This window comes from Ogataea haglerorum (genome assembly GCF_019207285.1).
Source record: "Ogataea haglerorum isolate 81-453-3 chromosome Unknown 81-453-3_NODE_1_length_915391_cov_96.871712, whole genome shotgun sequence".
Lineage (NCBI taxonomy): Eukaryota > Fungi > Ascomycota > Pichiomycetes > Pichiales > Pichiaceae > Ogataea > Ogataea haglerorum.
Window position 1 is genome coordinate 341,418 of NW_025065151.1, and position 25,478 is coordinate 366,895.

A 25,478-nucleotide genomic window follows, 5' to 3' on the forward strand; every position below is an offset into this window, starting at 1 on the left:
AAAGAAAATATTTTTCGCACCATATTTCCATGCTCCCCGTCCTTCGCAAAGCGGTGCCTGCCGCTTGGCGAAGAACTGTTTCCAACCTACCGTACCCCAGTCAGCCGTACGCGGAGTCCCTGATTGCGAGTTTGCAGAACCCGACTCTCGCCAAAGACCTTAAACGGAAGACGCTGCTGGTGCTTCTGCGAAACCTCAGGAGCGGCGAGTCTGTGCTCTCTCAGCCGCTTGTCAACGCGCTTTTTGGCCTGTGGCTGCCTTTTTTCGGCGACAAAGAGGTGCAGAGCTGTTTGCTGGACGGCGGTCAGTCGAAAGAGCTCACAAGCATGCTCATTCAGTCGTATACGCTTAAAGGAGAGTACGACCTTGCTTTGGGTGCTATTGAAAGAAGCACGCTTGTCGTGGACAGGTTCCCGTGCGAGCTGCTTGCCTACCATCTGATTGTCAGCAAGCAATATGAGAAAGCGTATCAACTGGTAGACCTGCTCTACACCAAACGGTATCCCCAGATACTCAACCAGCAGCTCTTGGAGCTTCTGGTGAAGAGCTCGCTGGACGACGGCCAGGTCGAGCTGGTGTCGAAGTTTGTGGTTGGGTTTGTTTTCCTGTTCGACCGGCCGCTCATGAACCTCTCTGATGAGCTTGCAGGGCGTCTTGCGCGGCTGAGCATCGAAAGGCTCGATTTTGCTACGTTTGCCAAAACAGTCGACTACCAGGCCAAAAGACTCATGCTGACCGACAAAAATAGCGCCACACAGTTCCGACACCGGATGGAGCTGCTCAGGTTCAAAGGATACGTTTCAAAACTCGGCGGAGAGCGCGTCATCGAGAGTGGTATTTTTTTCAACTTGGGATTTTTGGAAAGCGAGTGCCAGGTCGCAGACTTCCCTACGCTAACACACGACTTGGCCCAGACCGTTGGCAATCGCCTGAATCTACACCAGGCCATCATTCTCATCGAGCAAATGCACGGATACCATCTGAAAGAGCACCGCGACCGATACTCGCCAGCACTGCATCCGGACCACCAGCTGTACCGCATGATGAAGCAGAAAAGCGACCCTCAGATCGAATTTGAGGACCTCAAGGACGATTATGTTCAGTACATGTCGAGCGTGGGCAAGCCGAGTCGCAAATCGCACAAATACAGGATGCGCAAGGTCATATCGTCCAAGCCGTTCAGCGTACTACCGTTGAACATCATGCTGAAAACTATCAGCGAGTCGAGCAACAACTTCCGGCTCGCGCTGCAGCTGGTAAATTCCATGGTTCGCAAAAGGCGGTGCGAGCTCAACGAAGAGTCTCTCTACTACATGCTGAAGATCTGCAGTGCCAGCGAGATGCTCAACGTAGACCTTCTCACGTCGCTTCTCAACAGTTTCGACATACAGCCAACTGCCAAAACGTACCATCTGATGTTCGATATGCTCATAAAAACGGGACGCGTGGAGCTGCTCCGACGCTACTTCGATGAATACAAAACCCGCAAACACTACGTCTCCCGCGAGATGCACCGCAAAATATCAGCACTGATAAATATATAGAGCGCAGAAAATGTACATAAGATTATTCTGAAATTATTTCTCATGAAGCTTTTGATCATCAACCCCAATTCGTCGCAGTCGATCACAGACAACTTGAAAACCGTAGTGCGGCCAATTCCAGAGTTCCAGTTTGACTTTTTCACCGGGCCCCCCTCTGCCCCTTCCTCCATCAACAACTCCCATGACGGGAAAGTGTCTGCTAAAGCCTGTCTCGGAAAGCTGAAATCAGACCCTGCGTATCTCGAATACGACGGATACCTCGTTTGCTGCTACTCGGACCACCCGTTAGTCGGTGACCTAAGAGAGCTTGTCAGCGTGCCGGTGATGGGCATCTTTCAAGCTTCGCTGCTCTACTCGCTGAATTACGCTACGGAAGCGACAAAAGTCGGCATCTTAACGTCAAATAAAAGCTGGGAGCAAATACTTGACAACTCGCTGCTGGATTTTTTCGATTCCAGAAACTTACCCAAGTTCATGACCCCAACGCTGGCCGCCGATGTAGACGTGCTCAGGCTGACGGATCCGGAGAATTATGCTAAGATCAAGAAAAAGATTGGGGTGCTGATTGCCCAAAACGCAAAAATCGTCCTGTTGGGCTGCGCCGGCCTCAGCAGTCTCGACCGCAAATTCAAGCAGGATTTCCCAGACATCGAGTTTGTGGACTCGGTGAAAATTGGCGTCGAGTTACTGGCCGCGCACGTGCGTTTCTCCTTCATTGGCGTCTCTTCTTCAAACACGTTAGTAGTGTAAATAGGTCATCCTCAAGTTTGCGTTTTTTCGTCTCCTCCAATCCATCGACTCCGTCAGGATTCTCGCGCACAAGCTTTGTCACCAGCTCCTCCAACTTGACCCAGTTCTCGGGGTCTTTCGTATCTAGAGCTTTCTCTGGACCAGGCAACGGCGCGGACCATGGATAAGGCATAGGATAATACATCGGCATGTGGGGCATAGGTGGAAGGTTTTCGGAAATCCCTGTAGCAGGTGGCATCATGGGGTAGTAAGGATAGCCGTAGTAGGGCATTGGTGGATATGCCGGCAAGAACTGGCTTGTGTCCTGTCCAAGGAAACTTCTCTCAGCACGTTCTCTAATAGGTGGTACGCCGGACTGGCCTGCGGGTGATTGTTCTCTTGGTGTGGAATGCCCGACTGCTGGGTGGGACGTCTGGGCCGGCGGGACGCCTGCTTGCTGGTGATGGCTGAATCCACCATCTTGAGCCGACGGAGGCTCCGCCGTTGGTACAGAAGAAACAGTATCAGATTGCGCCGTAGGTTGCCTTTGGGCTCTCTTGCTCGTTTCTGGAGCTTTCTGCGGTGTTGAGTTCGGCGGTATAGTATCTTCAGTCGGAGATAATCCAACGGTAGGAGAACTCACCTGAGAACTTAGAGAAACGAGACGCTGGGAGACGGGTTCGTGGGCTGGTTTCTGAGGTGAGGATGTAGCAGCTGGTTGCTCGGAGGTCGTGCCTGCCTTAACGTTAGGCTCTTCATCTGCCTCATCTTCCGAACATATGACAAACGTAGTGAGTTCTGCGCTTGTTCTCGCAGCCGAGGAGTCTTGTAGCTCATGTGTCTGGAATTCCTCTTGCTCGGGCTGTTGCGGTTCTGTTCTTTGCGCCGCAGTCTTCTGTGGTCTATTAGGTTGTGATTCAAGTTGCTGCGGGACAGAAAGTGTACGTGTTTCCTTCGTAGCGTTGATGTGAGTTTTTTCTGCTTCACTTTTTGCGTTTGGGGATTGCGACGAGCTTTTGGCTTCTAAAGCCCCTTCTATCACACTTTGCAGTTGAGAGACCAATCTGAACATCTCTCCTAGCAGCATGTTGCTATCTGCAGCATTGTGATGAATTAAGCTAGCTTTTTTTCTGAGAAATAGCTCGAGTTCCTCTCTCGGACATTGACCTTCATCTATAAGCCGATTTAGCACGCGATTCACCACAGGAGGATAGATGTTAGGCTTTTCGTTGAGAAGACAATTGCTCACTTGGTACCGGAGAAGCTCTGTGCCCGGGCACGATAGCAAGACGTCGTACAAGACGTAGAGCTGTTCGTCAGAAACCGCTTTGAGATTCGTGGCCTGCCAGAACTTATCGTGCTTCTGAGCGTCTATGGTGCTATTGTGGCCCACCTCGTACAAGACAAGCCGAGACAGGATGTCAATGTATTGGCTCTCACCCAACTCTCTAAAAATAGACGTCCACACAGGTGGTGGAGCGTTGAAATAAGCTGAACACACATGCGCGACTAGCGAATCTGTGACTAATTTCTCAAACCCTTGGCAGTGATTCAGTAACTGGTTACATGCTTGCACGTATTGGTTCACATCCAGCGAGAAAATGTTGTCCAAATAGCCCGCTACCAAGTTGGACCCATGTTGAGCGTCCTCATTGTCTAATTTCTGTAGCCATTGAGATACAACGACGAAAATAGACTTAGCTTCTCCCCATAGGTGCAAACTATTAAGGATGTCTATGGCCTTGAAGAAGTCACAAAGAATACTCTCAAGCTCTCTCATATCTCCTATTTCAGCGCAATCTTGCTCCGTTACCGAAAATGTATCGAGTAACATCGCGAGGACTGGCTCTAGTGACCGCGTGAAAGCAGCAGAGCTTGGCGAAAGCCCCGTTCTCAATCCGCCGACAAATAGCGTGATAAGTTTGAGTTTCCTGGCGACAGAGATTCTGCTCTTGCATGATATCTTCAGAACCGGGACAACTTGATCTGGCGAAGTAGCCACCCAGATCGTGTTAATTGGTGGTATCGAAAGAGAATGCGTCAAAATGTCATCAGCAAAACAGTCTTTCTGCAATTTAATCTGCGCTGGATCTGGCTTTGAGGGGTTCGATGTAAGCATCTGTTCCAAGAAATTGATGCCGAATTCCAACTGTTCAACGCTTCTCGACTCTGCCAGAAAGAACTGGCCCAGTATCGTACAGATCCATTTAATGGCACCATTCAAGACGGCTCCTTCATCCTGCGGGTTTCTGGTGAGGAACTTGTATAGACTATGGTAAATCCTGACAAAGAGTTTCTGGTATTCGAGAAACAACGTGTCATTGAGCTCTAGCGCTAAACCAAAAAATGGGTGAGCAAGTACATGAAACTTGACGTCGATCAGCTCCTCTTCGCTCTTTGTCTTTGGGGACAGAGATGTCCGGTACGCCATGGAGCTCTGGTACGCAAAAATGATGCCTTTCCATGCCTCCAAGGCTGCAATCTTGGGAGCAAGGCCGTCCTGATTGAAGCATTCGGTGAACACCGAGATCCAGGCTTCCAGATGCGGCCAATCTTCGATCCCTTTATTCCAGGTGAACGCGGAAATCGAGTAGGTGACCAAGGCCCATATTTTCATTGCTTCAACATATGTACCCCGTCTAAGGGTAATATTGAGCGTCTTGACTAAAAGATCGCAAACAGACGACCCAGGTTCTAGCAAGTTTTGACTCGCTTCGACGACGTGCGAGTTCACGAAAGTCTCGGCGTCCTCGCTCATCAAAGCCAGCAGGTCCTCGCGTATTTTAGGATTGCAGTTCGAGGCCCACTCGTTCAAAAGTGCAACCACAGCTTGGAGAACTCTGTGATGTGACCCCAGATCAACACTCATGATGCTGGCCAAAATAAACGGAAACCACTTGTTGCACGTCTTGAGCATGCTTGCAGGAGCCTTCGAGCCTATCTTCTTCAGAGCAAGAATCTTTTCGTGAACAAGGGTTCCGCTCGGATAAAAAGGCATGCCGATCAGCGCATTGATAGCCATTTCACTCGAACCGCCAGGAAGAATACAGGACTGCTCTTTGCAGAACTGAACAAATGCAGAAGCCATTGCTTTGGATATGCGTTGTCTCAACACCAACGTGCACAGCATCTCGACTATCTCTGCGGTCTGCGACACCTCAAACATCGACATGACCGTGGTGATCAGCTTCACCCCTAATATGGTAGTCCTGGACTCCACTGCATCGAAGTCCATATCAGACGATACATACGCCTTTGCAATCTCGGCACAGGCTACCTTGGCGATACTCGACACGTCAGCCTTGTTCAAGTGGCGAGTATTGAATTCCACGCTGTTGATCTTGAGCGTGTTGTGAAGGGTAGCGAGAATTTCAAATCTTCTGGTGTTGTCTTCCCTCTGCAGAAGCTGGTAGCATTTTCTGATCAGCTCTATTGAGGTTGGGTCGTTAGGCTCCTTCTGCACCAAGAAACCCGCCGGCCACTCTTGAGTTATGTCACTTTCAACAGGTACTGATATACCCCCCTTAGGCGGACTCACTTTCAGAATAGACCGCGGCTGGTAAGGCTCCTTGATTGGAGAGGATGCAATTGGTGACTTATCGACGTTGCCAGAAAACAGCACTTTCTTATCTGACCCCGTCTGGTTACCGGCCGCGTCCCTTGAACCAGCCTGCCGATTTGGAGTGTGCGGAGCAGGCGATGCAGGCTCCTCCGGTGTATTTTGTGCCAATGACTGCTGGTCTTTGCTCGAGGGACGCGCTGGAGTTCTCACCACGGCTTGAAAAGCGGAAATCGAGTCGTTTATTTGAGCTACGTTCTTCTCAAACGCTTGTTTACTGATGCGCAAGTGGCGATGTCCAGGCGTCAACGGGGTCTTACTGGAGCCATTTGTCGGGGTAGACTGGGAACTTCCATTGGCTGCTGTCTGGAGCTCCGGGCTCTGCGATTGAGGTGCGGATACCGTCGATTTATCGGGCGACGGTCTCAATTGTTCGCTGGCAGCGACGCCCGCTCCTGAATTGTCATCGCGGATCACGGGAGTCGCGATGGCTGGCTGTGACTGAGTAACCGACGCGTTGTTTGCAACACTAGCAGTCTGATTCGTACTAATCTGTGCATGCGAAAGATCAGCAGCCGAGCGCTGTAGTGCGGCCTCTTCGCGTTGCCGCTTTGTTTTGTTGCTTGTGCTCCGTTTGGAGTTCATAATCGAATACAATCTGCTCAGCTTAACAGGATCATTTTTGGTCGGAGAGGTGAGTACGTTGTATGGCGATTCCGCACTTCTTGAAGGTGCAAACCGTGAACGATTGTTCCGTTTCGCGTCGGCAAACTTCTTGCCTAACCGGTCGGCTTTATCTCTGCCACTAGTAGTGGGAGCCACGATGACCGTGGGGCTGGTTCTCCCCGTGTCGTTGTCATTAGCGCTCATGGCTTCTGGCTCGAAAATGCAGTACAATTAAAGACGGGCGCGTGATTCTGCAAAACCGGGAGATGCGGTCTTGTGGGTTCCTAGCTGACAAGCGCAGTACTTTATTTATCTCCTGCCGTTCCTCACCTTTGCAAACGTACAATTTTTTCAGGCTGGCAATTTTTTTGTGTTCCTACGCGTACACCTCACCGCACCAAAAGTTGGCAGTGAAACAAAGTATTTCAGGGTGCTATATCGTTTTCGTAGCTTGGAAGCACAACAATCGGCAGGCGGACCGTGAACTCCAGTCCGTTGTTAATACCTTCCACAGCCTTGTAGAGCACAGAGCCCTTGTTATCGGTGAAGATCGAGGCCAGATCAAACACTTGCCGGCCTTTCTGCGCGCTCTCCTCTGGCGACCGCGTAAGCTTGTAAGCATCCACCAGAACAAACTTTATCTGCAGCAAGTATTTCAGTTGGAAGAAGTTTGTTTTGAACTGCGGCTCCACGGTCGCAGGCACTTGCACATTCACATTGAGCTGCTCGGCGTCGAACGTGCTGATCGGCTTATGGAAAACAGTGGTCTCCATGCTGTTCCCGTGTTTGATGCCTTTATATACTTCATTGTACTCGTAGCGCTTCAGGTACTCGTCTCTGTAGATGATCTGGTCCTTTATCAAGCGCACTTCGACGCCCTTGGTCTCAAGCTGGGCATCCGCGAATGACATGCTAATGGTGATGTAATCTCCGACTCTCACAATGTTCTTGCTCAGACTCAGGTTTGCCAGCTGCAAATGGTCCTGCTTCACAATGTACTTTGTTTGCTGGTGGAGAGGAATCTGGCCCTCCATGTCGGCTACGTCATCAGCAGAGAGGAACTCTTGCTTCTGGACGCTGTGGTAGTCCTGGACAATGTTGAACAGGTTTTGGCGGGGATTCGACTCCGCATCCTGTCCGTGATGATACAGTTTTTCAAAGTTTTCCTGTAATTTGATCGCATCCATCACGTCGCTGTCGTTCAGCTCCTTCAACAGAGCAAGAAACTGCCTGGTTTCGAGGTCTTTACTGAGATCAAATGTTTCTGGCAGGTCCTCCGACGATGATCTCCTCGTTGGGTCTGTGGTCCCCAGACTACGCCGAAGAAGCTCCATATTGATCGTCGAGGGCTTCTTCGATAAGTTGTTTGGAAGCGACGCGTTGGACGGCCTCCGAGTGTGTTTTCCATTGATCTCCGGCTCTGAGTACTTCCGCACGTGTCTGGGCTGTACAGGCGTTTCGGAAGAACCTGAAACGTTCAGGTCGACATTTTTCAGCGCAGTTGGCCGCTGGTTCATCCGCGGTCTTTCCAGGTGGAACACTGGTTGTCTTCCGAACCTATCGATGTATGGCTGTATCTTGAGCGGGAAAAACATAGTCTTGTTGGAGAATGTTCCATTTTTCTCCTTCAATTGGTAGCCCAGAATGACGTTGTAGTGGATCTGGACTGCCTCCGACCGGAACGATGGAGCGAGATCCATGGGCAGTTTCATGTTCACATAGAAGCTTCGCGTTAGTTTGTTCGAGGTTGAGTTGTTGTTCAGCTGGCTGGGCTTGAACGTGAGGTCGCTGAATAAAATGGATTGTGTTGTGGAATAATGCGGAATGATATGGGTATGTTCGTCGTTCATATCTGTCTGGAATAATGTGGTCAGGCCGGTCAAGAGGCCCTTTTTGTGTTGATCAAAAGTAATATCGAGCCCATTGATTCCAGCAAGCCGGCCTTCAAACGTAGCCGACTTCTGGAGCTCCTCAAATATTGAGGCGTCAACAATCCGGTCGTTTATCGAGTAGTAGCCGAAAAGTTGAACATAGCCCAAATAAATAGAAATATCCTGCAGAACATCGTTCTCCTCCTCAGACACGGGGTCCAATTGTTGCAAAAATAGTGCTCGTGTAGCATTGGAAAATTGAGAAGAAATACGGCTGCCAAACCAGCCGTCCTTCTGCGCGGGGGGGTCATGCTCTGCTTGTTTGGAACTCTTCGCGGCAGCGTTATTGTTCAACGGCCCGATATACCGAAACCGCAAGACCAGCGAAAGCTCATCGGTCCCTGCGATTACGGGAGAATTCTCGTATACGAGCTCCACGCGCACGCTGTCGTTGATATTTTGGTGGTAAGCAGTGTGTGCCACCATACCACTTCGATTGAATACTTACTGATGATAAATAACAGGACAAATTTGACGTAAGCAAATTCATCGGCACTCCTGCCACCATCAGCGAAATGGGCGGTAGCGAATTAAAAAAAAGAAGGATGCAACTCCCTTAAGCATTTTTAAACAACTTGTGTTTCAGCGTCTTGAACTAAACTAATACAGATGCTATCCACTGGCTGGAGTAAGCTGTCAGGAGCTTTCAGTGCAGTTCACGTGCTTCCCAAAAGAGAGAGGACGCCAGAACGAGTCCAGTTTTCAACGAAATGGTTTCTCAGCTGTCTAGCTATGTTTGTGATCTTCAACTTTGTCAGCATCTTCCAGCAAACGACGTTTATGTGCCAACTCCCAGCAGTGAATCTTGTGCGAGTGCTTAACAACGGCGACAAGTTTATTGACTCTGGAAAGCTGTACTTCAAAGAGAACTACGACGAGGTCAGAAAGGATAATATTGAGCTGTACAACTCGTTAAGCAAAATATTTGAGATGCAAAAGAACTCGTACCTCAAAAGCTACGATGAGTATGCACTGATACTTAATCCGCTTTTCATTCTAGATGAAGCAGAGGTCAGGATCAAGTTCCATCCGATGAAGTATTACTTCAAAAACAAAAGCTTTGAGTTCAAAAACAGCACAATTCCTATTTTAGAATTCAAACGTGTGTTTGGCCACAACCTAACGCCTCTCAGGGCCTTGCGCCGTCCTCCGCTGCCTTATTCTTTTCGTCTACATGAACACCACCAGGATACCAATGAGTTCCTCCACAAAATCGTCTATCCCATCTACGAGTCAAGCGGTTACGACAGAACCGATTATAGCTTGGACTCGCTTTTAGACTACTCCTTTGTTCTCAAATACATCAATTTCGGGGTGTTTCTAATTTCACTTATATTCTTTGTCGAAGCACTCTCTGTTGTGGTGCCATATTCACTCAAGTATCATCGAGTCTTCTCGATTCCCAGGGTGAATCAAGCCCTATTCGTATTGGCAATCATTTGCTTCGTCAGCTGCTTTATGCTGATGTCTGTCAATATTGTCCTTAACTTGATTCTTGTTGGCAAAGAATCCAATGATATTGGTGTCGTGAGCACACTTATGGGATTTATCCAGCTATTTTGGCTTGTCTTCATTGCGTTCCAAACCAAAACCTGGATTTGGAAAGTGTACCTCGAAAACAAATATCCGTCATCTGACTACTCTAAAGAATTAGAGACTCAAGGCGAACGTCGGCACAGTCTTGGCGGCTTTGGAATTAGACCATTAAGCTTTGGAAGTATCAAAAGACGTTTTACCTTGACTTTGAGCCCCACTGAGAGTCCAAAAGACTCTAGCGTTGGGGGATCGGATGAACATGACTTGGACAAACTTTTGGGCCCTCACCTTTATACTGAGAACTTGCATGGCGAGTCCAGTACAGATAATTTGGGCTCCGAGTTCAAGGCAATACCGGGACGCTCAATTCGCTCTATACGTTCTGCGCGCTCAATTCGCTCTCTGGGAGTTGCCTCAATCAGTGATCGAGATCCATTCACAACAGCTTTGCCACACCAACCGGGAAGCACCAAGCAGGATGACAACAGGAGTCTGAAATCCTCGCGTAGCCGCCTTTCCATGCTCTACAACGGCGTCAAAGAGGAGACAAAAGAGCCGGATAAACCTGAGAATACCAAAGGCACAGAAATTGTCAGGGTTGCTTCTAAACCTGAAGGGATTTTTGTCGAGGACGTCGTCACTTGTTCTAAGGCTGTTGAGTCTGGAGAGGAAGACGGAAACGATTCTGGAACTGAAAGCGAGCAGTCTTATGATGCGGATTCTAGTGGTTCAAGCCAAAAAAATGAAGAACAAACCAATTCCAAATGCTCGATCTCCAGTCTCAAGAAAGAGACTACTGTTCAACCCGGTGTGCCAAAAACGAAGGAAAGTGACGAATTGCTAGTGGAGGAGAATCGCGATGCAGAGCGTTCAACAACGAGAATCTCCACTGCGGCGTCTGAAAGTTTTGAGCATACTCAGGAAAAAGAGGATGATAGCCAAGACAATGTTAGTTAGAAATGAACAATTAAAGGCGACTCTCGTAGCTGTAAAATCCTTATCTGATTAAAATACACGTTAATTATCATAACTGAATCATTGAACCATGCCTGGTATCTGTACGGATCCGTTTATCTGTTGGCCTGCAACGACTGATGGCGGATTGCGCTTCAAACCAAAGCGCTCATCAAATTCAGTAAAATCAATTTCAGCTCCATCCTTCATATTACTGTACATTTGTAGAGCTTCATCCTCCATAAGTCGGGAATCGTTGTAGACCATGGAGCCCTCTTGGTTGTAGATTCTTGCATTCGCAAACATTAGATGAAGGTCGTAGATGAATTCTTCCAAACTCCAATACACTTCTCCCTGAACCCTGCGCTTGATTCCATCAAAGGCTATAGGATTCTTGATAATCACATAGTAGTCAGGATAAATGCGTTTGATAGGTTTAGTAAGGAAAATCGTCGAGAGTTTCCGGCCATCAACCGACATAGTCAACAAGCGGTCAAGGATTTCGTTCAATTGTAACTGTAACGTATGACGCTCTTCCATGGTCATTTCCGGAGGGGTTGCATTCTCTTTACGACATATTGGAGCCGAGATGGGTATACCTCGAGACTTTTTTTTCCTCCCTGCTCCTCCCCCTGACGGAGTTTGTGGTGTAGAATCTCGCATCTCCGGAGGAGACACAGTGTTTCGAGCAGATCCACTTTTTTGCTTGCGTTTGGCTGTCTTCGGCTTTTTCTTGGACAGACCCTCCTCGTCGTCATCAATGAAATCGGCTAGGTCGCCGCTTGGATCGACTGAGTTCTCCAAAGCTTCGGTATCAGCCTTCGGCTTACGGCCTCTCTTCCGGCTCTTCTTTGGTCTTGACTCATCGTCTTCATCAGAAACATAGCCATCAATTTCTTTCAACCACTGCTCTTCGGTGATATTCTCATCGTAATGAGTAATCTTACGCTCTCTGGCTCCACGTCCATAATGAAGCATTTCCTCAACCTCATCAGTTATTTCTGGCTCTTGATTGTAAATCTCAGGCAATTCTGACTCGGATATCAATCTTGGATACCCCAAGGAGTTGTCATCACGCTCCTCATCGATCTTATTGAAAAGCTGCAGCTCTTCTTCGTTTCTCGCAAGAATCTCATTGAGCTCCTTATCCTCTAGAACTTCATCTTCATCCTTTTCATTCTCTTCAGCTTCAAGAAGCTGCCTTAGGAGCGCTTCTTGTTCTTCGGATGTAGATTTCTGGTCAAATTTACCGGCCTGAATAACTTTACCATCAATGTCCAACTTTTGGTGCGCTCTTTCTAAAATGTACTCCTCGATCGAGTCACTGGTAATTAGTCTCAGAATCCGAACCTCGTTCTTTTGACCAATACGGTGTGCTCTGTCTTGAGCCTGAAGATCTTGATGCGGATTCCAGTCAGTGTCAAAAATAATCACTGTGTCGGCAGTTTGCAAGTTCAGTCCTAAACCACCTGCTCTAGTCGAAAGAAGGAAAACAAAGTATGGAGAATCTTCGGAGTTGAAATCCTTGAGCAGTGCAGTACGGTCATCTGCTCGAGTGTCTCCATCTAATCTCATGTAATGCATTCCTCTGAATCTCAGGAAATCCTCCATGATGTCCATAATTTGAGTCATCTGGAAAAACATCAGAACTCTGTGACCACTGGCACGGAATTTGGGCAAAATTCTATCCAAAAGCTCAAACTTTCCGCTCACTCTCCAAATTGTATCGTTATTTTCATGTGAAGGATTGATCATATCTTCAATGGCAGGGAAGACAAATGGATGGTTACATATTTTTCTCAACTGCATGAGCTTGTTGTTCATACCTTTGATACCAACTGGGGCCTTGCTGTCCGAGTCACCTATAAACAACTGATTATACTTCAACATTTGATGATACAATTTAGTTTGTAAGCCAGATTTGCGACACTTAATGACCCTTTCTATTTTATTAGGCAAACTCTTTTCAACGTCTTTCTTCAATCTCCGGAGCAAAAATGGTCTCAAAACTTTATGCAATCTTCTGATGACTAGAAGCGTCTCTTCTTCAGACAACTCCAACTTATCTTGACTTCCGGTATTCGCAAACGGTGTGTTGAACCAGTCGTCAAATGACTTGTCGGAGTTGAAAATTTTAGGAAGCACAAAATTTAGTAAAGCCCACAACTCAGGGAGGTTGTTTTGAAGAGGCGTGCCTGTCAAGATAAGCCTGTAATCAGAGTGGTAAAACTCAGTTAGAGTAGACGATAACTTTGATTTGGTATTTTTCATACGGTGACCTTCATCAATGATCATGTGCACCCATTTTATCTTGGACAAGAGGTATTTGTCCTTGATCACATACTCGTAGGTTGTCAAGAGAACGTTAAAGTTGCCCGCCCTGACATCATACGCAAGCTCTTTACGCATTTGTGGAGATCCTTTGTAACTGATCTTCTTTAAACTTGGGGCCCATTTGTCGAATTCAAGATTCCAGTTAGGCAATGTTGACAAAGGCACAATGACGAGAAACGGACCTGGGATCTTCTTCACTTCCGTGATATAAGTCAAGAGAGAAATAGTCTGGATTGTTTTTCCCAGCCCCATCTCGTCGGCCAAAATACCATTCAAATGGTTGTTGAACAAAGAAACCATCCATTCTAGTCCCCTGAGTTGGTACTCCTTCAATGTTCCGCCCACAAGAATTGACGGTTGCTTGTCAATCTTCTCTTGAATTCTGTGAGCAACAGAATAATAATCAGCATTTTCTTTCTCCTCATCGTCTTCCTCCTCTGTATTAGTATATTGCGGATCAATGTGATGTGCGTGAACCATGTGTTCCTGGGTATCTCTTTGTTGAACTTTCACCGACTGTATTAATGTACGCAAAAATCCGGTGGTTTGTTTCAGAATGTGAGTAATTCTAGTATCCTTAGTTTGATCAAGAAGTTTGATATACGCCTCTTCATCGTTTGCCTTGAGAGCTTGCAATCTCTGTTTGGCATTTCTTTCAATACGGCGCTGTTCTTCTTTCTCTGTCTGGGCGTGGTAACTATTAACTCCTCTAGCAATTCTCGAAAGACGGTCCTTTCTGGTGGAGAGATACTTCTTGAAATCGTCAGAAACACTAAGTATATTTGCCTGTCTCTCCTGTATTTTATTCTTTTGCGAAAGAGCCGTGACTGTTCGCTGCTGGTTATACAAAGCGTGTGCCACTGATGCGTCGTGCGTGTTGATCGAACGAACCCTTGCGGAAAAATTAGGTAAGTGGTTTGTGAGTAGCGAGTTCTGATGGAAAACAGTGCTCACGACGTGGCCTCGAACAGCTTTTTGGTATGGCAACAATGACATCAAGGTGTATTCAAAAGTGTAAGACACATCCTCTTCCTTCAGTTTTTTCAAATGATCTAGCTCTTCTTCAAAGCGTAATTGGTCCACCAATTTCTTCGTCTCAGCAGCTTTGACGACGTCCAGAGGCTTTGGATAGAGGGAAGGAATGATAACTCTGGACTTTGGATCGCTCAAATACTCGTATGGAAGACCTCCTGATACATCCGGCACTGAAAAACTATCCACAACCAGTTGTGGGTCGTGAATAGGTATGATATTCGAGACGTCTGGGTATTTTTCTCTCATCTGGTCAAGAGGAATTGGTGGGTGTGGAGGCAGCATTTTAGCTGTCTGCTGCTTTGGAGGTTCCTGTTTCACCATCGTTTGCTGGGTAGGAACCGGGAATTGTTGAGCCGGAGGAACAGGTGTCTGATTAGGCTGCTGCTGAGGCTGTTGCAGCTGCGGCATCATCATATGCTGATTGTGGACCATGGGCTGCGGATGCGGCATTTGCGGAGTCTTGTGGGGCTGCATCGGTTGGATTGATTGTTTGGATGGCTCCTTTTGGAGCTTTTGCTTGTGCTGCTGCTGTTTGAGGAATGCATTGTTTTGCGAGACGATCGACGCGTTGGGGTCGCCAAACTGTCTGTTGTACTGCTGGAACGAGATGTTGATGATATTGGCTAGTTCGGGCTCGATCGGCTGGTTCTGGATGAACTTCTTGAACGCGGCAATCTGGTATTTGAGCAGCTGCGACTGGGGCGGAGAGAAAATGTTGGAGGGCCCGAAAGAGCCGGACCGACTGGCCTGTGGTGGCTGCGGCTGCGGCTGAGGGTGGGGCTGATGCTGTTCCTGGTGCTGTTGCGGAGGCTGCTGGGGGAATTGCGAGAAGCCTTGTTTGTTTTGGAACTGCGACATCTGGCTCTGTGCCTTGAGCTGTCTCTGGAACTGGGAATATTGCGTCAGAACAGAGGCGAGCTCTGCGAACTCAGGCAGTTGCTTGGCATTTTCTCCGTGCTGGGATCGAAGCAGCTGAAGCCGCTTGTATATGTTTTGCAGTTGATCCGGGGTGAGGTTTTTGATATGCGCAGGCAACTGGTGTTGTTGTTGTTGTTGCAAATACTGCGGCGTGGGCTGTCTATTATTAGGGAAGTCCATGGTATTTAAACATCGATTCCGAACGCGAATTTGATCAAATTGTACACAAACACGTCAAACCACTGTGGAGATGCGCCGTTTTGGTATGTTTGCCTACAATTGCTAGAATTTTGTAAGGGGAACTACTAGCTGCAGAAAATGGTGCGTGAAAAAAAAGAAGCTTAACCAATCTGCCAAAAGAATTACTGTGCATCGACATATACGTGTATATGATTGGAGCATCGCAACAGGGGTCCTCTGGGTGGGTATCGACACAATAGACTGTCTGACCCAGACAATTATGCATGCTGTGTTGTCCAGCCTTAGATTAAGTTCAGATCCCGTAATCTGTTGCAGCTCTTGAGTTCTAGTTGCTGCGCAAGCTCGAGCTTATCTTTATCGACGAAAAACCACCCGTAGCTGTCCTCGATCATGCGGTCTCTGTACGCCTCCTCCCGCTGGCACTTGTTTCGAAGGTCGTTGATGTAGTAGTTTTCCACCGACTGGTCCAGGTTCCGCAACTTGCGTTCCGACCCTCCGCTGTACGCCTCCAGCGAGGCCGGGTTCACGTAGTACGGTATTTTGTGCGTCGGGGTGAGCCGCTCCGCGCTGAACCCGGGCGACGTTTCAAAAGCGAATTTCGGCAGTTTCGAGTAGTTCGACGAGCTGTCGCCAAACAGCGTGCCCAGTATCACCGGGATCAGAACCACCAGCAGCGGCCCCAGCTGGCTGATTATGTCCCATAGCTTGTTGTCCTCTCCGCGCTGGCCACCCGCACGCGTCCCAGGACGTGGTCGCTGCGGCCTCTGTCCAAACCCGCGCGGGGCCTGGAATGTTGCGCCTCCGGGCCCGCCAAAGTGGAACGTGAACGTGTTGCCGCCAAAGCCGCCTCCAGGTCCTCCAAAGAACATATTCAGGATGTCGTCGTCGAACATGAACCCCTGCGGCATGCCCCCGTTCATGTTCATGAACGGGTTCATTCGAGGGTTGGCTCCGCCAAATCCTGCCCCGCTGGATGACATACTCGGGCCGCCCCGCGAGTCTGGGTCAGCTCCCGTCTGGTCGTACACACTGCGCTTGGCCGAGTCGCTCAGCACCTCGAACGCCTTGGCCAGCTTCTTGAACGCCTCCGCCGACTGCGGGTGCTTGTTCTTGTCCGGATGAAGCTTGATGGCGAGCTTCCGGTACGACTTCTTGATCTCCACATCGCTCGACGTCTTGTCCACATCCAGGATCTTGTAGTAGTCCGTTCTGTCTATACGCAGAATCCGCTCCACCACCTCTTTCTGGTCTGCCGTGAATTCGGCCATGATGTTGTCTGCTTGAGAACTTGTGGCTTTTTAAAAAAAATATTACTTTCACAGCCAGCTTTCTAGAAGTTTGACCTTGAACGTAGATATGTCACCACTATATACGCCTCTATCGCTTGTGCTCGTCCTCGCCGTCCTCCAGCAGCCACATCGCCATCTCCTTCTTGTCTTTGTTCTTGTCGCTCGCGTCCTTCTTGTCCGGAACAATCGTCGACTTGCCCTCCATCACCACCTGCTGCACATGCTCCTTCTGCTTCGCACGGTCTCTCATCCGCTCCTCGATCGTGCCGCGCACCAGCAGCCGGTACACAGTCACCTGCCGCGTCTGGCCGAGCCGGTGCGCGCGATCCATGGCCTGCGAGTCGATCGTCGGATTCCAGTCCGAGTCGTAAAATATAACCGTGTCCGCAGCAGTGAGGTTGATACCCAGACCACCCGCGCGCGTGCTGAGCAGGAAAATGAACAGCTCTGGCTTCGTCTGCCAGTCGTGCACCAGGTCTCGACGGTCGCTCAGCTTCGACGACCCGTCCAGCCGGATGTACTTGTACTGGCGATACGTGAGGAACTCCTCCATCAGATCCATCATCTTGGTCATCTGGAAGTATATCAGACACTTGTGGCCATTCTTCTTGAGGTCCACGAGCATCTCGTCCAGCTTCGCGAGCTTGCCAGACTCGATCACAAACCGATTCATCGACGGCAGTCTGATCGACGAAAAACCATTTCTAGCGTTGAGCGGCTCCACGTTCATCTCTGCCTTTGGCCACAGCTCCAACGGCACCTTGCGCTGCATCAAGTCCCACTGGACGTTGAGACTGAGTGGCGCCATCGCCTGCCGAATAACCGGGTCATAAAGCGCGTCCCGCTTAATGAAATTGAATCTCTGCCTCGAACACGACAACTCAATCGGCGGAGCAGAGGCAGCGGGGAACGCTCCCAAACGGGCCACATTCAAATACATGTCCTTGTACACCTTGTCTGGCACCGTAGCATGCTGCTCGTAGTGCTTGCAGATGTAAAACATGCTGTGGGAAGGAACCTGTCCATGGTATATCTCTCTGAGCAGCTCGGCACGGGCTTGCTTGGAAACGCCCGTGTACGAGCGCAGATCAATTGCGTTCTGCACAACGTTTCTGGATGCTGCGCGCCGCGCGCTGGATGGCGTCTCGTTGATGAAACGCAAAAATGCAAAATTGTCGCTCTCATGCAAATTCTCTGGATTCCATATGCTCAGCTTTTTCAGCACGCTGGCCTTGTCGGCTAAGGATTTTTCGTACTGCGGAGAAAGCAGATCTTCCAGCAGCAGCTTGGGGAGCCTGTATTCAATCTGGTTGCGGGTGGTGTAGTTGAGCTCCAGCAGGTTCTCGTTGATCTCGCTTGCCAAAGACGTGGTCTCCGCGAACCTGCTCATACTGAACGAGGATTTGGTATCGGCTCGCTCAAACAGGTCCGGATGGTTGCACACCTTGCGGAACTGCATCACGACGTTCATCAGCGAGTCTCCCTGGGCCTCGTCGTCGTTGCTGTTGTTGATCTTCTTGTTGCTGTCTATCAGGTCCATGATGTTGATCTGCGACCGCAGCATCCGGTACAGCTTCTTCTGTCTGTTTGTGAGGTCACAGAACACGTCGATCTCGATCTTGTCGCCAAGCTCGCTCTGGACGTTCTTCTTGATCCGCCGCAACATGAATGGCTTCAGAATCACGTGCAATCGCCGCAACTGTTGCTCGTTCAGCTGCGTGTTCGACTGTGCGTGCGCCTCAATGTCCTTGGAAAACCACTCGCTGAACTCGTCGTGCGAATCGAACAGCGACGGCATGATGAAGTGCAGCAGCGCCCACAGCTCCTGCATCGAGTTCTGGATCGGGGTTCCCGTCAGTAGCAGCCTGTTACGGCACTGGAAACTCAGCAAGGACTTCCATCTAGACGTGTTCGATGACTTGATGGCCTGCGCCTCGTCCAAAATCATATACTGCCACTTCATCTTCTGGAAATATTGCACGTCTGCTACCACCAGCTGGTACGACGTGACCACCACGTGGAACGGCGAGTCCTTGTGGTAGACAATGCTCTTCCTGTCCCAGAACTTCCGCAGCACTTTCCTGTCCTTGGCGCTGCCCCAGTACGGCAAGACCTTGAAATCCGGCACAAACTTAGTGATCTCCTGCTGCCAGTTGTGCAGGGTCGACGCGGGCGTCACCACAAGAAACGGCCCCCAGATATTGTGCGTCTCGGCAAGATACGCCAGCACAGATATACTCTGCACGGTTTTCCCCAGACCCATCTCGTCTGCCAGTATGCCATTGATGCCCTGCTCGTACAAATTGGCCAGCCAGTTCAGTCCCTTCATTTGGTACTCCTTCAAAGTGCAGTTGAGCAACTTTGGCTGTGTGAGGTTCATGTCGCCGATACTGCTTGGGTTCTGGAAATTCATCTCGCCCTCGTTATCTGGTTCTGAGGCCTCGCCATTGAACTCCTTGGCGCGCTGCTGCGCCGCCAGAAGCGCGGAGTGCGCGTTGGCAGCAGCCGTCTTCTGCAGAACTTCGTCGCTGTGCGACTCAAAGTCTATCTCGCTCAGGTCACGCTTAGCGGCCGCAAGGTCCACGCCGTCCAATCCCGCGTCATCAGGCTTGGCGCCAGCAAGCAGCGACTTGTCGCCCATCTCGCCCTCCACCTCGTCGGTCTTGATTTTCTTGCCAATAAAATGCGAGTACAACTCCGTCTGGTTGATAAGGAAGTTGAGCTTTCTCGACTGCCGCCGCGCCTCTCTCTCTTCTTCCTCCTTCTTGGCCTTCGCCACCGCCTCCTGCTCCGCCCGCGTGCGCATGTTTCTCTCTTCGCGCTCGTGCTTCTTCCAGAAGTTCAGCATTTCTCTCATCGACCGTCTGGCCTTGGTCATCAGGTCTTTCTGAGACCGCGTGGCCTTGCCGACCCATTTGCGCGACTCTCGGGCCGCCAGCATCGACGTCTTCTTCAAGTTCATCTGCTTGGCCTGCACCATCTGGTAGTACATCCTGTAGGCCTTTGGGCCGTCTTTTCGAGCCAGGTCTTTCCAGATCGAGATGTACACATTGTCGTACTGTTTGTCGATGGCTTTCTGCTCTTTCACTGAAACGCTGCTTCTGGATCCCCTGCCGTCCTCGTCATCCATGTCCAGGTCGTCCGAGCCAGCCACATTGTTCACGTTCGCGGCCGTGTCGTCTTCGGTCTTCTTTTTCCGTTTTTTCGTCTTAGTCTCGTCCTGCTCCTCGTCCACAAGCTTAGACGGGTCGATCCTGGTCTTGCGCTTCCGCTTGCGACGGCCGTCACCGTTCGTGTCCGCAACGTCGCTCAGCGCCTCTGCTGGCTCCGCAGAGTCCTCCACCAGCAGCTCGTCGACTTTTTTCGGCGCAATGCTCATAAGCGGCTGGCTGGCCGCCTCTTCTATCGGCTTGGCACGGTCGATGGTCTTGTGGAGCTTACTCTGCTCCTCGCGTTGCACGTCTGCGAGTAGCTTGAGCTGGTCGGTTTTGAGGTCGCGCAAATCCTCCGACTCCTGTTCGGCAAGCTTGTTGCGCCTGGTCAGTTTGTCGTAGATCTTGGGATCAAGTTCCAAAACCTTAGTCTTAAGATCTTCGATCAGCCCTGGGTCCACATAGATGCCGTCCTGGGCCCTGAGCAGCTTCAGCTCGTTGTCCAGGAGCTGCATCTGGTTGATCTCATTCATGGAAAGTGCATCCAGCTTCACCAAAGCCCGCACACGCCGCTCGAAAGAGTGCATTAGTTCCGTGCACGAGGGCACGGTCCCGCCCGCCACGGTCTCGGTGCTCGGCTGATTGCTGCTCGGTGACGAGAGCATCGCAGAAATCGACATCTGGCGGTCAGCAGGGCGCACAGCAGCGGTGAGTACGCGACTATGGCCGTTGGACGCGGATGGAGGTCCAGTCTCGGTGGCGTCTTCGTTGGTATTCATGACAATCCGCGATGGCGCACTAACAAATAAGTTTTAAAAAGCTCTACGGGAATTATTTGCCACCTGACGCTTAGTTTGTGTGTTGGTGTTGCTCGATTTAAATTTTCTCTCGTGCTGGTTGATTCGTGATTCGCTTTCATCGAACGAAAAGGGCCGTGATACAGTATTTATTTATAGCGGCCGGGGGACACAGAAGGGACAGTATGGGGGTTGTTTTGCTGTTCCTAAGGCGTGGCAGGCTTACGAGGTGCCGATAGCGGCCCACGCCCGTTTTCCAGTACTGCTCACAGCCGCCTCTCTTGTCCGACCCGTCGATCGGCTTTCTGTATTTTTATTCCTGCGACTGCAAATCAGGAATTTTTGCCGACCCCCACTTTGTTGTCTCTTTTTCTTCCTCACCATGTCCCAACAGCAAGCAGCGACAAGCCGTGCCGAGCTGGTAAGCAGTGCGGTCGAGTTTCTTTTGGACCAGAGCATTGCGGATTCGCCGCTCGCCAAAAAGGTCGAATTTCTTGAATCTAAGGGTCTTACCCAGCAGGAGATCGAGGAGGCTTTACAAAAGGCTCGCACCGGCGCGGTTCAAGCAGCGTCACCACAGCAGCCCACTGTGCCACCTCGCCCGCCGGTGCCCGATTACTACCCTAGCGCTCCGCCACTGCCTGAGCGTGACTGGAAGGACTACTTTGTTATGGCAACAGCAACGGCAGGAATCTCGTATGGGGTGTATCAGATTGTGAAACGGTACGTTATTCCGAAAATTCTGCCGCCGTCAAAGGCCCAACTGGAGCAGGATAAAGCTGCGATTGACCAGGAGTTCCAGCGTGTCGAAAGCTTACTGGAGAAGTTTGAGGCGGACCAGAAAGAGTTCTACCAGAAGCAGGAGGCAAAGTCCAAGAAGATCGACGAAACGCTGCAGGAAGTAGACGAGATCATCAATAAAACCAACGAAAAGAACCTGAACAACGAGGAGACGCTCAAGTATCTCAAGCTCGAGATTGAAAACATCAAGACCACGCTACTTAAAACGCTCGACAGTCAGAAAGCCACGCTCAACGCAGAGCTCTCAGCTATGGAGAAACAACTGCAGGACATCAAGTTCGACATCAAGACCTCTGGTATCACCGGTGCTCCGCAGCTGAGCACGCCTCCGAGCGAATCGACGTCCAGACAGTCGCCTGCTGCGGAGACGAAAACCAAGGTCAACCTGAATATCCCATCTACGACATCGATTCCTTCGCTCAGAGACGTGTTGTCCAGAGAAAAGGATAAAGACGTGAATTCCGACGGTATTGCGCAGTACGAGCAGCGCACAGCTAACGAAAAAAGCGTCGAGCGCACGATCCCGGCTTGGCAGCTTTCTGCCAGCAACGGGAGTAGCTCCACGACGTCGAGCGCGGCAGGAGACGAGCAGAAACAACCTAAAAGAGGCATACCGGCGTGGCAGCTGAATGCCTAACTTTTTTTTTCATAATTGTACAATTCCATTACTTCTTATCCGTACATCCTAAACCTCCCTTCTACCGTACCTTACCAAACCTGTGACCATGTTGAACTGAAAGGAATGCTAGTTTTTGAGTTCAAATCCAGCAACGAGGCATTCCACGGAGAATTAGCCGACCCCGACGATATCGTGGAACCCGTCGACCCTGCGCTCATTGGCGCCGGAATATGATCCTTGCCCGACGTCGTAGAGGAAACGGTACTTGAATGAGCGAGCGGCTGGCCAATAGGGCCGAGCTGTGCTAGTTGCTGATCAGCCAGCGACATGAACGAAAAATCAGAGCTGGAACCCGAAACCGGCGACGGGGACGTCGAAGACCCCACGAGCGGATTCATTTTCTCAAACGAGGACTGGAAACCTTGTGGAGCATGTCTTGGCCTGTTGAACCCTTGCGACGGAGCGTAGTTAATCATCTGCTGGGTCTGCTTGTTTCTCTGTATCTTGTGCTTCTGAAAGCCCAGCCTAGCCTGTTCGGACTGGTATCTAGCCGTCAACGCGATCGTGCTATTTATGTCATCTAGCTGATACGAAAAAGGCACAGCGTCCAGGACCATATTGTTTGCTGGAAAGTTTTTAGATCTCAAAACTTAGATTGGCCAGAAAATACCGGAGCCGTTTTGTATGGGTATATATGAGTGCGATAAAAAAGATGCCGATTAAGACTTCGTGGCCAAGCTGGTTTAAGGCATGCGACTGTTAATCGCAAGATCGTGAGTTCGATCCTCACCGAGGTCGTTTTTTTTCGTACTTTATGTACGTGTTTTTACTTTTTGTATGAGCCAGCGTCATGGTGGTGTTGCTGGTCCAAGGCCTTCCCAGCTCGTCTCTTTGACACACGGCGAGTCTACGTCAACAAGCATGCCTGATTGCACGCTCGTTTCAGTCAGATAAAATTGTGTATTTGTTTACATTCCTGGTGACCCGTTTTGATTCTGACAGCCCCCTACATATTGTAAACATACCAATTTTTCAAGAATTTAGCCATCTGTTTTTGCGGTCTGTATCCAAGGCCTCTGCATTTCTGCCCTTTCTTACTGCTCGTGCAGTGGATACTTCACTCGCTATAAACTTGCTTGATTACATTCTCCCGCAAATACATTCATTTGATAGATCGCAAATTTAATCACCCCTTATTATATTCTAGCTACAGTCATTCGTTATACCATTCAGAATGGGGCTGCAAGTGGTTCGCTCGCTGGGTTCAAACGAAAATGAGAATGTGGTCAAGTCCAAAAGGAGCTCGACTGGTTCTCGAAGGGCACTTAGGGTTGTATCCAGCAATGAGGTGAACAAACAGGTGCGTTCTTCGTCCACCAAGGAAGCTCATTTAAAGTCAGAGTCAATCAAAACAGACGGAGTCTCTGCGGTGGACGAGTGCGATGACGAAACGGAGGACGACATGGTTCTGGAGGACGAGGAGGTGAAGGCACATCAACATATTTCAACAGATGCAGATGACGAAGAAGACGAGGGATTCCAAGTGTTGGAGGAGAAAGTCGAGCCAATGTCACCCAGATGGGACGCCAGTATTGAGGCCGAGCTCACAGCGGTGGTGAGGAAGTTTTTTCGTGAAGATCCAGATCCAGGGGACGAGGATACATGGGACGTGTCCATGGTGGCCGAATACGGCCCTGAAATCTTCAACTACATGCGCGATCTCGAAATAAAATACGCTCCATATTCCCACTACGTGCCCGATATCCAGTCAGAGATCACGTGGGAGAACAGAGCCACCCTGATGAATTGGATCGTCCAGGTGCACGCTCGCTTCAACCTGTTACCGGAGACACTATTTCTCGCTGTCAATCTGATCGACCGGTTTCTTTCGAAGCGGGCCATTTCGCTTTCGCGGTTCCAGCTATGCGGAGCCATTGCTTTATTCATTGCTGCAAAATATGAGGAGATCAACTGCCCTTCTGTGCAACAGATGGCATACATGGTGTCCAATGACTATACGATCGAGGAGTTGCTTAAGGCAGAAAGGTTTATGATCAACGAGCTCAAGTTTGAGATGGGCTACCCGGGACCTATGTCGTTCCTTAGGCGCACCTCCAAAGCTGATGACTACGACAGTGAGACCAGAACTCTTGCCAAATACTTTTTAGAGACTACCATCATGGACCCCAGGTTTGTGGCCTCTCCTCCCAGCTGGCTAGCGGCAGGAGCGCATTATCTCGCCCGCAAGATGTTGCACCACGGCAAGTGGACCGAGGAACACGTTTTCTACAGTGGCTACTCGGAAGCACAATTGAGGCCATTGGCCGATGTGCTCATTGACAACTGCATCGACTACAAAAACAATCACAAGGCGATCTTCGACAAGTACTCCGAAAGGCGATTTAAGCGCAGTGCGATCTTTGTCCAAGAGTACTTGAGAGAGTCGCTACAATATTGAATAGCATATTACACGGGCCGGTTGGAAATTGGCAGAATTCTGAAGTTTACGTATAGACGACGATATATAATATGGCAAAGAAAAAAAATTAATTCTTCAATCTACAATGTTCCGTCAAGCACTCAAAGTTGTTCCTGCAGTTTCCAAGCTCTCTTTTACCAGAAGAGCTGCCAGACCTTTGGTTATGGTTCCAAAAATGGCTCAATTCTCCACCAGCGTGTACAGAATGAACGCACCAGATGCTAAGTCACTTGTCCAACAGGAGCTGGACTACGAGAAGAATGACGCTTTTGACCTGGATCCAAGCTTTGTGGCCTATATGAAGAACGAAAATATTAAGGCTATTGAGCCGAACGAGCATGCTTTCTCTCACATGATCAAGGAGTGGAACGATGAAAAGGTTCATGTTCTGTTTGACATCCAGAAGATCACATTTGCTACTCACGCCAATAAGCAGATCAACGATGAGATGGGGGGCGAGGAGGAGCAGAACGAGGTGTTTTCTGCGGGAATGACCGAGACCGTGGATCTTTCTGTTGTTCTGGAGAAGAACGGCAAGGCGTTGCAGTTCGACTTGGATCTGAGCCCGGAGGAGTATCACTTCATCATTAATGGAGTCAGAACCTTTGACAACGTGGACTTGGCTCTGGACTACTCCAGCAATAGTGTCGACCAGAAGGACCTCCTCTACAGCGGACCATTGTTTGAGAACCTTTCTCTGGAAATGCAGGACATGTTCTACGACTTGCTGAGAGAGAGAGGAGTGGACGAGGAGCTTGGAGAGCTTCTGGTTGCCTATGCCACCTGGAAGGAAAACAATATGTACATCGACTGGCTCGAAAAGCTGCAGAGCTTCGTTTGAGCGGGCCATGATAGGCCTCCCCCTGTATATAGAGATTAATGCTGAGGCTTTCACACGTCGATAGACGCGACGACAATGATTTTTCACAGTCAC

The 25,478-nt window shown here is 49.7% G+C and overlaps 12 protein-coding genes across 12 annotated transcripts; 6 read left to right on the plus strand and 6 right to left on the minus strand.

Annotated features, from left to right (window-relative positions):
• Positions 1-29: 29 nt before the first annotated feature.
• Positions 30-1,544, plus strand: KL911_000205 (uncharacterized protein; the record flags this gene model as incomplete). Its single annotated transcript, XM_043197076.1, has 1 exon — positions 30-1,544. The coding sequence occupies one exon, from the start codon at positions 30-32 to the stop codon at positions 1,542-1,544; it is 1,515 nt and encodes a 504-aa protein (XP_043056898.1).
• A 42-nt stretch (positions 1,545-1,586) lies between these two features.
• KL911_000206 (uncharacterized protein) lies at positions 1,587-2,214 on the plus strand (the record flags this gene model as incomplete). Its single annotated transcript, XM_043197087.1, has 2 exons — positions 1,587-2,129; positions 2,191-2,214. The coding sequence occupies 2 exons, from the start codon at positions 1,587-1,589 to the stop codon at positions 2,212-2,214; spliced, it is 567 nt and encodes a 188-aa protein (XP_043056899.1).
• A 42-nt stretch (positions 2,215-2,256) lies between these two features.
• Positions 2,257-6,702, minus strand: KL911_000207 (uncharacterized protein; the record flags this gene model as incomplete). Its single annotated transcript, XM_043197098.1, has 1 exon — positions 2,257-6,702. One exon carries the CDS (start codon positions 6,700-6,702, stop codon positions 2,257-2,259), a length of 4,446 nt encoding a protein of 1,481 aa, XP_043056900.1.
• Positions 6,703-6,923: 221 nt separating this feature from the next.
• KL911_000208 (uncharacterized protein) lies at positions 6,924-8,855 on the minus strand (the record flags this gene model as incomplete). Its single annotated transcript, XM_043197109.1, has 1 exon — positions 6,924-8,855. The coding sequence occupies one exon, from the start codon at positions 8,853-8,855 to the stop codon at positions 6,924-6,926; it is 1,932 nt and encodes a 643-aa protein (XP_043056901.1).
• Positions 8,856-9,038: 183 nt separating this feature from the next.
• KL911_000209 (uncharacterized protein) lies at positions 9,039-10,922 on the plus strand (the record flags this gene model as incomplete). Its single annotated transcript, XM_043197120.1, has 1 exon — positions 9,039-10,922. One exon carries the CDS (start codon positions 9,039-9,041, stop codon positions 10,920-10,922), a length of 1,884 nt encoding a protein of 627 aa, XP_043056902.1.
• Positions 10,923-11,000: 78 nt separating this feature from the next.
• On the minus strand, positions 11,001-15,386 carry KL911_000210 (uncharacterized protein; the record flags this gene model as incomplete). Its single annotated transcript, XM_043197132.1, has 1 exon — positions 11,001-15,386. The coding sequence occupies one exon, from the start codon at positions 15,384-15,386 to the stop codon at positions 11,001-11,003; it is 4,386 nt and encodes a 1,461-aa protein (XP_043056903.1).
• A 302-nt stretch (positions 15,387-15,688) lies between these two features.
• Positions 15,689-16,675, minus strand: KL911_000211 (uncharacterized protein; the record flags this gene model as incomplete). Its single annotated transcript, XM_043197143.1, has 1 exon — positions 15,689-16,675. The coding sequence occupies one exon, from the start codon at positions 16,673-16,675 to the stop codon at positions 15,689-15,691; it is 987 nt and encodes a 328-aa protein (XP_043056904.1).
• A 109-nt stretch (positions 16,676-16,784) lies between these two features.
• KL911_000212 (uncharacterized protein) lies at positions 16,785-20,627 on the minus strand (the record flags this gene model as incomplete). The annotated part of the gene is made up of 1 exon (XM_043197154.1): positions 16,785-20,627. One exon carries the CDS (start codon positions 20,625-20,627, stop codon positions 16,785-16,787), a length of 3,843 nt encoding a protein of 1,280 aa, XP_043056905.1.
• Positions 20,628-21,027: 400 nt separating this feature from the next.
• KL911_000213 (uncharacterized protein) lies at positions 21,028-22,083 on the plus strand (the record flags this gene model as incomplete). The annotated part of the gene is made up of 1 exon (XM_043197165.1): positions 21,028-22,083. The coding sequence occupies one exon, from the start codon at positions 21,028-21,030 to the stop codon at positions 22,081-22,083; it is 1,056 nt and encodes a 351-aa protein (XP_043056906.1).
• Positions 22,084-22,154: 71 nt separating this feature from the next.
• KL911_000214 (uncharacterized protein) lies at positions 22,155-22,682 on the minus strand (the record flags this gene model as incomplete). Its single annotated transcript, XM_043197176.1, has 1 exon — positions 22,155-22,682. The coding sequence occupies one exon, from the start codon at positions 22,680-22,682 to the stop codon at positions 22,155-22,157; it is 528 nt and encodes a 175-aa protein (XP_043056907.1).
• Positions 22,683-23,299: 617 nt separating this feature from the next.
• KL911_000215 (uncharacterized protein) lies at positions 23,300-24,523 on the plus strand (the record flags this gene model as incomplete). The annotated part of the gene is made up of 1 exon (XM_043197187.1): positions 23,300-24,523. The coding sequence occupies one exon, from the start codon at positions 23,300-23,302 to the stop codon at positions 24,521-24,523; it is 1,224 nt and encodes a 407-aa protein (XP_043056908.1).
• A 106-nt stretch (positions 24,524-24,629) lies between these two features.
• On the plus strand, positions 24,630-25,385 carry KL911_000216 (uncharacterized protein; the record flags this gene model as incomplete). The annotated part of the gene is made up of 1 exon (XM_043197198.1): positions 24,630-25,385. The coding sequence occupies one exon, from the start codon at positions 24,630-24,632 to the stop codon at positions 25,383-25,385; it is 756 nt and encodes a 251-aa protein (XP_043056909.1).
• Between the last annotated feature and the right edge of the window lie 93 nt (positions 25,386-25,478).